Source organism: Miniopterus natalensis, chromosome 2, assembly GCF_054644295.1.
Source record: "Miniopterus natalensis isolate mMinNat1 chromosome 2, mMinNat1.hap1, whole genome shotgun sequence".
NCBI lineage: Eukaryota > Metazoa > Chordata > Mammalia > Chiroptera > Miniopteridae > Miniopterus > Miniopterus natalensis.
The window spans coordinates 167200033-167212278 of record NC_142082.1 but is presented as its reverse complement, the minus strand read 5'-3'; the positions used below and the strand labels follow the sequence as shown (position 1 = coordinate 167212278).

Below are 12246 nucleotides of genomic sequence, written 5' to 3'. Positions count from 1 at the left end.
TAGAGGCCTCTCAGGCAGGCAAGTTAGAAGGATATCTGGAGATTTCTGGGGCTAGAATTCTGAGCAACTTTTTCTCAGCAGCCAATCTTCAAGTGACTGAGGATAGGAAAAATCATGAGGGTTGGATCCATGAGTGCATGCCACTGTGGACAGACTTATAGCTCAAGGGAGGAAATATAGATATAACCAGTCCACTTTTATAATTCCACATTTTCTTTTTCTCATAATTTTAATGTCAAAAATTCTAAAAATTTCTTAGGTTACCTGATTGTGAAAGAAGTTGCCCAAAGACGAGTTTGGATGTGAAGAAATCTCAGAGAAGCATAAGAGAAGGAGTGGCCGGACCTAGTCATATCTCTTGGAACCCTAGGATTTGCCAATGGACCCGGGAGAGAGTGAGTTCTCAGGGGAAGTATGCAAAATAGCTAAGCTTGTTGATCTCTTCATACTGGGATTTTTCTTCCCAGACATGGGAATCTTAGCAATTGCCAAGGAGTGACAATAATTGAGGTAGTTTGATCCTATCTATATATGAAGTGTGTATTCCTCTTCTGTTTAGATTCTTGAGATAAGAAGCCAGCATGCTGAAAAAAAAGACAGAGAGAAGAAGGAAGCCGAGAGCAAACAAGCTATAACTGGAGCCTTCCAAATTGCAAAAGCCTCATATGGATGAAATTTGGAAAATTATTTGTGGAAAAAGTTTTAAACGCATTTTATCACCATGTGCTCTTCCCACCTACCATCTAACCATGCTATACTTTCTCATTTCTCCCACTGGAGACAAGACAAAAACAGTCTTAAGAGTTACAAATGGATGGAAAGGAGAATTAAAAAGGAAAGCAATTGCCCTGGCCGGTGTGGCTCAGTTGGCTGAACATCATCCCCATGTGCCAGGAGGTTACCAGTTCGATTTCAGGTCTGGGGACATGCTGGGGTTGTGGGCTCCATTCCCAGTAGGGAGCATGCAGGAGGCAGCTAACAGATGGTTCTCTCTCATTGATGTTTCTCTCTCTCTCCCTCCCTCTCTAAAAAATCAACAACAAAAAAGAAAGAAAATATAAAAAGGAAAACAACTGCTGTAGAATTGGAGTGTGTGGGTGTGTGTGTGGTAGGCTAAGTTGGAAGTGGATAAATTATGAAGCTGAAAGAGGGGAAGCAAGTAAAAAATTCATGATCATAATTTGGTCATTCAGGGGACCATATTTTGAACAGATGAAATGTAATTCAATGAAAAAAATAATAAAGAACAATTTTTTATAGTTGCCTGGTTCCTGATTATGAGGGTGCTCATGATTATTTATGTATTGTACATGATAAAATTATTTCTAGTAAAGAACTCTGATTGCATAAATATATAAACTTTGGAGCACATACAATAGAGTTTTAAGGTTCTAAGACAATAAAAATCTGCTACAGAGAGTAGGAGAGAGCAGAAATGACACCACAGGAATTAAAGAATTGAAGGATTAGCCTGACCATTTATATAAGAATGAATGGTGACACAGAAGACGATCTGCTTGTCCTTTATTATTTATCCATTTCCATCTTCCCAGAGGCTCAGGTGAGTACCACTAATCTGATCTGGTTGGGAGGTTAGTCAGAGGCTACTCGTTTCAATCAAAGTGATACCATTGTAATTAGCTAGTTATTAATAATAGGAAAGGAGCAAAGGGAAGGCCAGACATTATAAGCCTGTCATTCGGGCAGCTTCACCAGGAAGCTGCAACTTTGCAGTCCCCAGGAAACCACCAGCCTATTCCTTGCAAAATACTGGGGGAAGGAATCCAACAAAGGGAAGATAGACACATGCTCAGTAAAGTTGAGGTGACATAGGAAAGGTACTTTCCTGTCAGTCAGGCCTGCGGACAGAAGTCATTGGCTAGAATGAGCATGGCCACTGCTAGTGGGTGAAATTTGGGAATATATAATCCCCTAAACAAAGGAATTCTCTTTTGTTGCTCTTGTTGCTCTTGGTTCCTCTTGGTTTGTGGGGTTTTTTGTTTTGCTCCCACCCATGTTTCCTCCGTAGCCATGTGGCCCTGCAGACCCTAGATGCAGTGGACTATTGGGCTGCAGCAGGGAAACACAAATTAAGCTATCTTAATTTGCTGGATTGGACATTGCTCCAATATGGAAAGGAAACTCTGGACACTGGCTCTGATTTTAGCTCTACTGAAGTCCCAGTTGTATTTCTATCTTCCTTTTGTTGGATTCCTTCCCCAAGAGGAATGGGACTTTGGAAACTCAGGAATTTCATTCTATGCAAATAAAAATTACTCATTCTGCCATGTGAGTCTCAGAAAATTCTTTTTCTTGGGATATTGCAAGAACTCAACTTCCACTAGCAACCAAGAGAGATGAGGCCCTCTTCCCTCCATTAACAAAAGCAATTTTACTTAACAGGTTGTTAATCTCTGTATTGATTCCATGAAATTACAAGTTTAGAAAGAACAAGAAATACTCCTTTTTTTCCCTCCAGAAAAAAAACCAACAGTTTTCATTTTAATTCTTTCAGTGGCTTTATAAAATGTAACTAAACATAATTCTGTTTTGTGATCCATAAGAAAGTCTAAATGAAGTAGCACATTTTATTTTTATTAAAAAAGAAATACTTATATCCTATTTTACTTAGTCTGACACATTAGATACACAAATGTATGCTGAATAATCAATAAAGTCGTGTACACATCAGGATAGAGCCTTCTGAAACAAATTATATTAATTCTTTTTCATTTTCTATTTGGCTTTAAAATTCACATAGAATAATATGTGTATAAAAATTACAAGAAAATTTATGAAACAGGATGCTGATATAAGGGGACAAGATACAGAAAATATTAAAATGAGTTATGTGCTTTTGTAACGATAATAGACTAGAAGTGGAATGAAGTAGAATATAAATATCTAATACATTCAAAGACACACACAGATAGAAATTTAAACTTTGAAAAAGTTAATGTAAATAGAGAAGAGAGATTATTCAATAAATAGTATTGGAAAACTTAGGGATAGATTTTAATATAATAAAATCAAATCCCTACTTGCCATCAATCTCTAAAATATTTTTTACAGTAATTATATATATATGTGTGTGTGTGTGTATATGTGTGTGTATGTGTGTGTATCAGAAGTGAGTCATAAAGCTCTGAGAGAAAAACTAAATTATATGCTATATTTTTTGAAAGAGCAGATTGTAAAGAAGATTCATTCTTGGGCTCTCCTACTAACATACATTTCTTTCAGCATGTCACCTAAAATGATTCCACATTTCCATATTGACTAAAGTTGTTCACCTCTGTGATGTGACAAATCCTCTCCTTGGTCTGTGATTGGTAAGGAGATTTTATTATCTGTGCAAGACTGGTATTGCTAGTGAGAAGGAAAGTTTTAATAATTCAGTAATTCCATAGATACTATAATCTAAGGTAAAATAGTATTTGGACTCACCACAGATAACACCCACTTGTGTCTTGCTATTGATATGTTTATTGAAAGGTAAATGAAGTTTCTGTACAAACAAGGGCTAAGGAAGAGCCTGACTGACATGGAGATCCTCGCTGAACCCTCCACTGGCTTATCTGAGAACAGTGAGTAAAAATTTCAGGGAGAAGCTAGCTTTATACTGAGAGCTCCTGTCCAGCTTTTTGCCCTTTTAATGGAAATTGGTCTTCCTGACCTGACCTGAAAAATGTTAGGACACATTTTCTAAAAATCTGCCTACACAGAAGAAATGGCAAAGAGATACAGAGATACCTTTATTTCAATTAAAAAGGAGGAAGGCACCCAGGCACACACCAAATAAAATATGGCCTCTTTCAGGGCTAAAATGAAAGATCAACAAGCTTTAGAAGCTGTAAATAATACTGGGATCCCCAAGCACTATGTTCTTATTTTAAGCCAGAGAAGACAGAATCTGGGGAGGTTTTATCATAAGAGTAACTTGTTCAAGGTTACAGAGTTAGGAAATACTGGTGGCTTCAGACTTGGCTTGTTCTGTGCCTGTTTCATGCTCTCAATGACAGCTCCACATCTCAGGTTATTGCAAGACATCTCATCTCATCTTCCATCAGGCCCACTGTTAAGTGTATGTCATGGCTCACTCTCCTTGGTGATTCACTTCTTGTCCTCTCTCCATTTTCTAAATTTAGCCTATTTCTATGAGAGACATCAACCTGTGTCATAGAAGGGATCTCAGGGGGTCAGGCCTTCAGGAAACTACTCTTTCTGCACCTGCGCCTGAGCCTGGGAGATCCCCAATTTTCTACATCTCAGCTTCTGCCTAAGGCTCTTTTGGCCAGAGGAAATCTTTCCTCTCACTGTTGTAGCTTTATTTTGTCTTGATTTTATCTAGGGAAGAAAGAGAACAAGGATGACCAGGTTGGTTTTTATCATCTTTCATCTAGGTCTCATTTTTATTTCTTCATCTCTGGCCAAAATTGCTTTCTTCATTCTGCCTGCTGCTGTGACTCATCTACATCCAAATCAGCTCTCAAGGCCTTTGACCATCAGCCTCACTTGCATCTGTACCCTACAGCTCCTCATCTGTCCCTCCAGGTTCCTACTATTCTGATTGAAACAGAGCACCTTGTTGTCTGAGATGTTGGAAATATCTCCTTTGGTTGTATTTGGTCACTTAGAGATCCACAAAGATTCAAGTATGTTCCTTAGGACCAAACTTCCCCTGTGTCCTTGGGCTGTGCACTCACCTAGAAAGCCAGAGGTGGTCAGGGTGCAGCACAGGGCAAAAAGAGTGGGACACTGGAGGCACAGAAATAGGCAAAAATTGGGCCTTTGATTGGGAAATAATGGAGAAGAGGAGAGAAGGGAAGCTTCATGAGTAACATCTAAACTCTGCACAGTCCTGATACTTGGGTAGGAAAAAGGTATTTGAAAGCAATAGAGACAGTCAATTTCATGTTGTTTTAATCAAAATACAAATGCCTTTTTAGAGTTTGCCATATTTCAGGAACTATGGTAGGTGTTGGGAATGTAAGTCACAATAAAGCAATGTCCTTGTCTTCATGGGGATTTATTTCTCGTGGAGGATGAGAATGAGAACGTAGGTTTTGAAGCCCCCCTGATAAGATTTTGAGAGCCCTGGATAGCACAAAGGAAAGGAAACTGCCTTTCAGAGGGGTATGTATATTCATCAACCCTGCCTAAGGCAGAATGAAAATTATATCCTTGTCTGGTGTCCTGCTATGTAGAAATCCTGGGCCCTTAGGAAAGTTATTAAAATTTCATCAGTGGATCCTGTGTCTACCATTCTGCCTTGAGTCAATCTAACAACTCATTCTTCTCCTTCCCTACAACCAGCCATACAGAATTCACGTAATGGTGCCCATACCCTTCTTTACATCACACCTGGACTCTTTATGCTGCTTAGACAACCCTGTGTGTGCCCCTTGTCAGATCCCATTGCCATTCCTCCCATCCCCAAGCTACTGTAAGCCTCCTCTACCTTCTTCAAAAATTATGTTTGTTCCTTATTTCCATCCTTATCAAATCAAACCCCAAATGCAATTCTCTTTTTTCACTGAGCTGTCAGGTATAAACTATACAATCTCTTCCATTAAATACACAAATTAGTACCTTACTGCCTTTACCACTGACTTGCCAGTGCATGGTTCAGCGTTCCTCCAAAGTTTGAGTTTATGCACATGTTTTGAAAGAAAAGAATGAAGAGAGAATCTTTCCATATAACAATGGAAGGAGAACCTAGGACTCAGAACATTTCATGCACAGATCTCTGGTTCTACTGGCCAAAGAGCTATAAATATGCCTGAATTTACAAAGGAGACTTGCAATTTGGCACAAATACATAACGTCCTCTCTGATTTGTTTAATGATATCCCCTGTGCCTCTATTTTGCTAACCTGGTGCAAAACAATGCCTCACATTATATATACAGAGATAATTCAACCAAGAAAAAGACATCTTCATTCTTGTTCCCCGCCCTAATAGGCTCACTATACAAAGGGAATATGTGTGGTGATTTACAAAAGTTTAATTCTTACAAAAGTAAATTATAAAAACTTACAAAGATTGATTTTAATTGGGATGATACTGGAATAGATTATTTTGCCACTGGAGAAGGAAAAAAATAACAATTAAGAAATTAAGAGGAAAGTAAATGAAGCCCATTATTCACAAATGCTTTTTGCATTTGAAACTATGGGTAGATGTCTTAGACCTCTCTAGCCCATCCGTCTTCTATTCCCCAGTGATCAGACACCAACTTCCTTGGAACTTCCCATTCATTCACCCAGTGCACAGTGTATTAACCATACCTGAGCAGATGACCCCTGCGTCCTCCTTGTGCCGGCAGTCGTGCTTTCCCCAGCCACGGGAAGGGCACTTCCACACGTGGGACTCCTTTCCTGTGCATTCCACGTCATCCAGCCAGATCTGGCCTGATCCCTCCCCAAAGTGAGAAGAGCCCATGGCATCGAGGGCTTCTCCACAGCCCAGCTGTCTGCACACCACCTGGGCATCATTCAGGCCCCAGACATCATCACAGATGGTGCCCCAGGAGCCCCGGTGAAAGATCTCCACTCTGCCAGCACAAGAATGGTCCCCATCCACCAGGCGTAGCTGTTCACGGTCTGAGGAAAGAGTCAAGCCAATGGAGCATTTACACAAGGAAAGAGAAGGGTTTTCTGGGTCCTATGGGACCCTTTACATGAGCAGCTGGCAGAGCTCTTCTCTGAGGCTTCAGAGCCAGCTCGTTCAGAGACAGAGTTGCACTGTGGCAGCACCTGGGTCTGGTTTCCTACAGCAGCGATCAGAGAGTCATAGGGTTGAAAATAAGAAACAAAACAAAAAACCAAACCAGAAAAAATTAAGCAGAAAATAATCTGGTGAGTAGTCTGAGATAGAAAGTGTTGCATAGGTCCTGTCAGAGTCAACCTTCTGATTTGTAGAGTTTTGCATAGCATCTGAGAAAGATACACAGTAAATGTTAGAATCTCTACCCTGAGCACTTAAATGAGTTCAGAGTCACCATGATGGGCTAGCCGCCAGATAGATTTCCTATAAATCACACACACTTCTGTACCATTAACCTGAGAATTAGAAGAATTGGATTAAAGAGAATGGAGTAAGGAACTGCGGAGAGCTCATTACAGGCCTCAGCAGTCATCAACTCTATCCTGTTCAGAGTTCTTCTTGGTATAGTATTCAGAGCTGAAACATGAACCACGAGACAGGCTGTAGTTTATCCCAGAATACTGCACTTGAATATTTTATTTACAATTCTAGGCTTTAGACTCCAGATCTGGATACCAGTTTCAAAAAATATACTTCTCTTTGAGTAGATCGGGGAACCTCACATGAGAGATGATATGATGTCAGATGATGTTAATTAACATAGGTCAGATACCACTGGGAATCATAGAAGGTTGCTTCTTTTCTCCTAATATATCTAATCTCTATTTGGACTTCATGTGAGGAATTGCTGTCATTCAAAATTTGGAGTTATTGTTCTCTGGGGGGAAAATATCATGTATTTCTAATCCTACCACAGAGCAGAAATAAACCTATTCCTGCCCTGAAAGCACTTGACCAAATAATTTTGACAGATCCACTGTATTATTATTCCCTTTGTTTTACACATGAAAAAGTGATATAAAGAGAGTTTAAATAATGTCTATCAATTTACTTTAAGTAAATGTTGAAGTAGAGAATAAAACCTATAACTTCTGCTTCCATTAAGAATGGAGTGGTTCACAGCAGACCAATGGTTCTACTGGGTCTAAAAAAGCTGGGAAATCTAAAAAGTAAAGGTATTAGATATTTGTGGATACAACATACACTAATAACTATGCTAAAATTTTAAAGATAGGAGATTAGTTCAGAATTAGCCAAAGATTAGTTCAGCTTCTTTTTTTCTATGGTAATTTCCCAATTCAGTTCATGGGTTAATAGCACAGAACCTGGACTTAGGCAGAGGACCCCTGTTGGGACAAAGAAGCCTGAATAATTTAGGGGGTTACCTAGTGCTGGAGTGACAAAATTGGAGGCTTGAGGGCCAGTTTCACACAGCAGGCTTTATCCTCAAATATCTGCCCAGCATAAAAGCTGTGAAGGGCCGGAGGCCAAAGAACTATGTCAAAAATCTTGGAAAGAAGAGTGGATATTCCCTCATTCTCTTGGGTGCTATCCTACCAAAACATCTAGGGTCTCAACTGAAATCCCTGAAAGCCCACGCCAAAGGAACAGGGAAAAGTCAGAGGTAGACTGAGTGTTACAAAACAGCAACTTAGACTTGCTCCAGCTCATTTCTAGGTTGTATTCAGATATTTAGGTGATTAGTATCCCTCCAGCAGAACAGAAAATGAATCCTCGCACATGTTAGACAATATATCTGGAGTATTTTTAAATTTTTTTTCTATAATTTCTCACATTCAGTAAAAGTTGACATGGCATGGGACTTTTTACATAAAGAGAGATCACATGACAAATTAACAAAATGAAAGAAAGAGAAGGCAAATCACACATGATAAAGATGTTGAAATTAGCAGATATAGATTTTAACTATGATAATTCTAGTTAGGAAAAAGAAGGGAAGAAAGAATTAAAAAAGTGAAAAGATTTTTAAAAATTAACTAAATATTGTAAACATATTTAAAAAATCAAAGTAATGGTTTCCAACTGAAAATAAAATGTCTAGAATTAATAATTAAATGAATATAGTTTAAAAGAATTTTAGGTAGAACTCAAGAAATAATTAGTGACTTAGAGAAATCTTAGAAAGGAGAGAAGAGATAGAGGTTGAGGATGAGGAATGGAGGGAAAGAGAGGGGAAGAGGACAGATAGATGGAGTGAGATAGAGAGAGAGAGAGAGCACACTACAGAAGCAATATTTGAAGAGTTAATGATTGAGAATCTAAAAAATGTATGAAAGGTATATATAACTCACATTTTAAGAAGCCTCAAGAACCCTAAGAAAGATATGAAAAGCCTTACACCTAGTAAAGCTGCCGAAAATTAAAGGAGAAAAGGAAAATCTGGAATAATAACAAATGTGTCTAATATGAAGAAGGCAAAAAAGGAGAGAAAAAGAAATACAAAGCAGGTGGATCAATTAAAAGCCAATGGTAGATACTAACCTAACAGTATCAGTAATTGCATTTAATGCAAATGGATTAGATACTTCAAGTAAAAGCCAATCTAGATAAAAACAATAAAATTCAAGTAAATGCTATACAGTATGCAAAGTGTTATATATGAGGAGGGCAAAGACAGGTTGAAAGTAAAATGATGGAAAATGTACTTATATATGTAAACACTAACCATAAGTCAACTGGCTTAGCTATATCAGTATCACAAAAAGTAGACTTTTAGACAACATACACTAATTGAGTTAAAGAGTAAATTTTCATGATTATAATTGGATAAGCCCTTAGTAAAGATATTAAAGATATCAAAACCAACCTTTATTAGCATATCACCAAACCCCAAGGAACTGGAATTTTCAAGAAATAGAACAAGGTAGTGACGAACAGAACTTCTTGCTCCTATTGGCAAGAGTGGAATTTCCCAAAGAAGAGAGACAGAGACTTCTGACTGGAGGGGCATGAAATAAAGAGGAAACATGGGTTAGGGAAGGAACAGAAAGGTGAGGAGCATTGCTAAAGCAGCCAGAGACAGAGGCCCACACCTGAAGAGCTGGCTCTCTAAGCATGTGGCTGGATTATTCTCATTTTAGGAGCTGGCATGCTGATATCTTGAGTTGGGGCCTTATGGGGGCCAGATTTCATGAAGGATCTGGGGAAACTACAATGGAGAAAATTCACCATAGGACATTGATAAGCACAGGATTCTTTCTAAATGGCAGATTCTATAGGATATCACAGAACAGGTCTGAGTACCCCAGTGGGGCTGGAAAAAAACTGATGAAAAGAGGTACATCCTGAAGTTTGTGAAGCTAGATCCCACTTCTGTCTTCAATGCTAATATCAATCCATCTGAGAGCAGCTACATTCGGCATCACTTTTCTCTCCTGTACAATGGGGTCGGAGGACCATCAATACAAGAGGTAAGAAGGGAAAACATCACAGGCAGGAAGAAAAGTTCTGCCAAATGCCCAATGCTGGGGGAAAACTATAGTAAAGCAGAAAATTGTCTGAGCTGTGGATTTGTGGGGAAGAAACAGAAACTCAAAGTCAGACTTACATCGCAGGTTCAGCGTTATCTGGGGGTGTAATTATAGTTCATACTGGGAGGGCTTTCTTTATAGGCGGGAAGGTTTCCATACCTGCCCTCATCATATACACAGGCACATGCATCATCACTACACTACCACCTCCACCACCAAGTCCAGCAGTCTGGCTTAGAGAGTGTGAGTTCTATGGATTCCTTTCTAAAACACTGATTTTCACTGGGCAGGCATATTTTTGCTCACATATTTAGCCTTCACATACCCTTCAAACTCCCCTTCACCCATTTCTCTCTCCCGCCTTCTCTCTCTCTTACACACACACACACACACACACACACACACACACACACACACACACACACACATCCATTGACTAAAAGAGCAGAAACACAAAAATACTGGTCAGGAGAGACATGATATAGAATGCAGGAAGGACCCAGACTGGAGTAGTCCCTCAGCCATAATCCATGACAGGAAGTGACCAGACATTTTCCGAGCTTTTAGGTGTGGAGAGAGTTGAAACACAGATTCAGATCAATCTAAGAACAAAGTTTACATTTCTGCAACATGACTTCTGAACTTGGGAAACAGAGTCCCCACAGGAGAAAAATCAACACTCACTGTCACTGAAGATTACCTTTGGTTAAAACCAAATGGTCAATAGAGAGGCGTCGTCTTTACAATCTCAGGGATCATCTCCCCTGGACTTTTAGAGCTAATCTAGTATCGCTGCTAATTTTAAGAAATGAGGCTGTGCTTACCTCGAGCAGTTGCTAGAACACTGAAGAGGAAAAAAGCAAGTGCTTGGAGAAAGCAGTGTCTATTCATGGTCGTTTTGACCCTCATGTCTACAGGTAACAGCCTCAGCTTCTTCAACCCATACAAGAGATCCTCCTGGTCCTTAATGGGGGCTCCTGCAGCAGGAAGCGGGTTATATAGTCTCATCCCCTGACATCGCCATCTTCTGGGAGCCAGTAGAAACCCTGCTTTACATCTTCCCTGCCATCAGAGACTACATAAAAGGTAACTTTCTGAAGTTCACACACCAATTAGATGCCGAATCTTAAATATCTCCTTATATGAGATACAAGGGTTTCTGATGTCACGCGTTACTCTGCCCCCAAAGCTGATACAGTAAACCTATATTAAAAAAAAAAAAAAAAAGCGGTTGTCTTTTCTCCACCCCACAGGCCTGGCTCAATGGCTGGCTCAGCGCAGCTGGTGAGATCAGTCAGGCGCATTGTTTCTGGGGCAGTTCTACCACCCCATGGGCCAAATAAAAATGATTTTTGTTAAATTAAGACTAGAGCTTCAATATCACGTGTTGTGGCTGCAAAGAAAGAAGAAGCATCTAACAGTAAGAACAAAAAGTCAGGTGAATAGAAAATTAGGATTAGAAAGATAAAAAAATTCTCAGGTAAATGGGAAAAAAAAGTGAGACAGACATTGGCTTCATAGGGTGGGCTTTCCTTTCATTTTACTTTTCGTTGGTTAGCGAAAGCCTCATAAATATTCAGAGCTTTTGATGGCAATTAAGTATAAAGTCTGCCTTTCTTTTCCTTTCTTCATATCACAGATAATTTTTTGTCCCCAAGACTACCATAATCAGAACAGACATTTCACCTAGGAATAATTATAGTTTCCTGGGACATGGTTGGATGACAGATTACAAATTAGTTAGAAAATTAATCCCCATTTTACAATATGGCGATCTGCACCTCACAATCTAGTCTTCAATGGCTAGAAAGTGCATGCCCTCCTACTTCTGGGTCCTTTTTGTTCCTATGCCTCCCATTCTTCTGTTCATTTTCATATGAACCAGTCCACTTTCACAATTTTTTTTCAGGCCTCTTTGAAAAAATAAATAAGGTGGCTCTCATTACAATGCTGGAAAATAGAATCAATTTTACACAAATTTCCTATCTCACCATTGGTATCAATAAAACAAGTACTAATGTTATCACTTAAAAATGTTTTTATTAAGATATAATTGACATTTAACACTGTGTAAATTTAAGGTGTACAATGTGTTGATTGATACATTTATATATTGCAAAATGATTACTATCATAGCATTAGTTAA

The 12246-nt window shown here is 39.1% G+C and overlaps 1 protein-coding gene across 1 annotated transcript in view; it reads right to left on the bottom strand.

Annotated features, from left to right (window-relative positions):
* LOC107543977 (antigen WC1.1-like) overlaps positions 1–10991 on the bottom strand; it is a 30007-nt gene extending 19016 nt beyond the window's left edge. The window contains exons 1-2 of the mRNA XM_087813965.1: positions 10925–10991; positions 6291–6605 (exon numbers count right to left, since the gene is read on the bottom strand). Coding sequence (XP_087670091.1) covers positions 6291–6605; positions 10925–10991 — 382 coding nt within the window. The remainder of the gene's footprint in view (positions 1–6290; positions 6606–10924) is intronic.
* Between the last annotated feature and the right edge of the window lie 1255 nt (positions 10992–12246).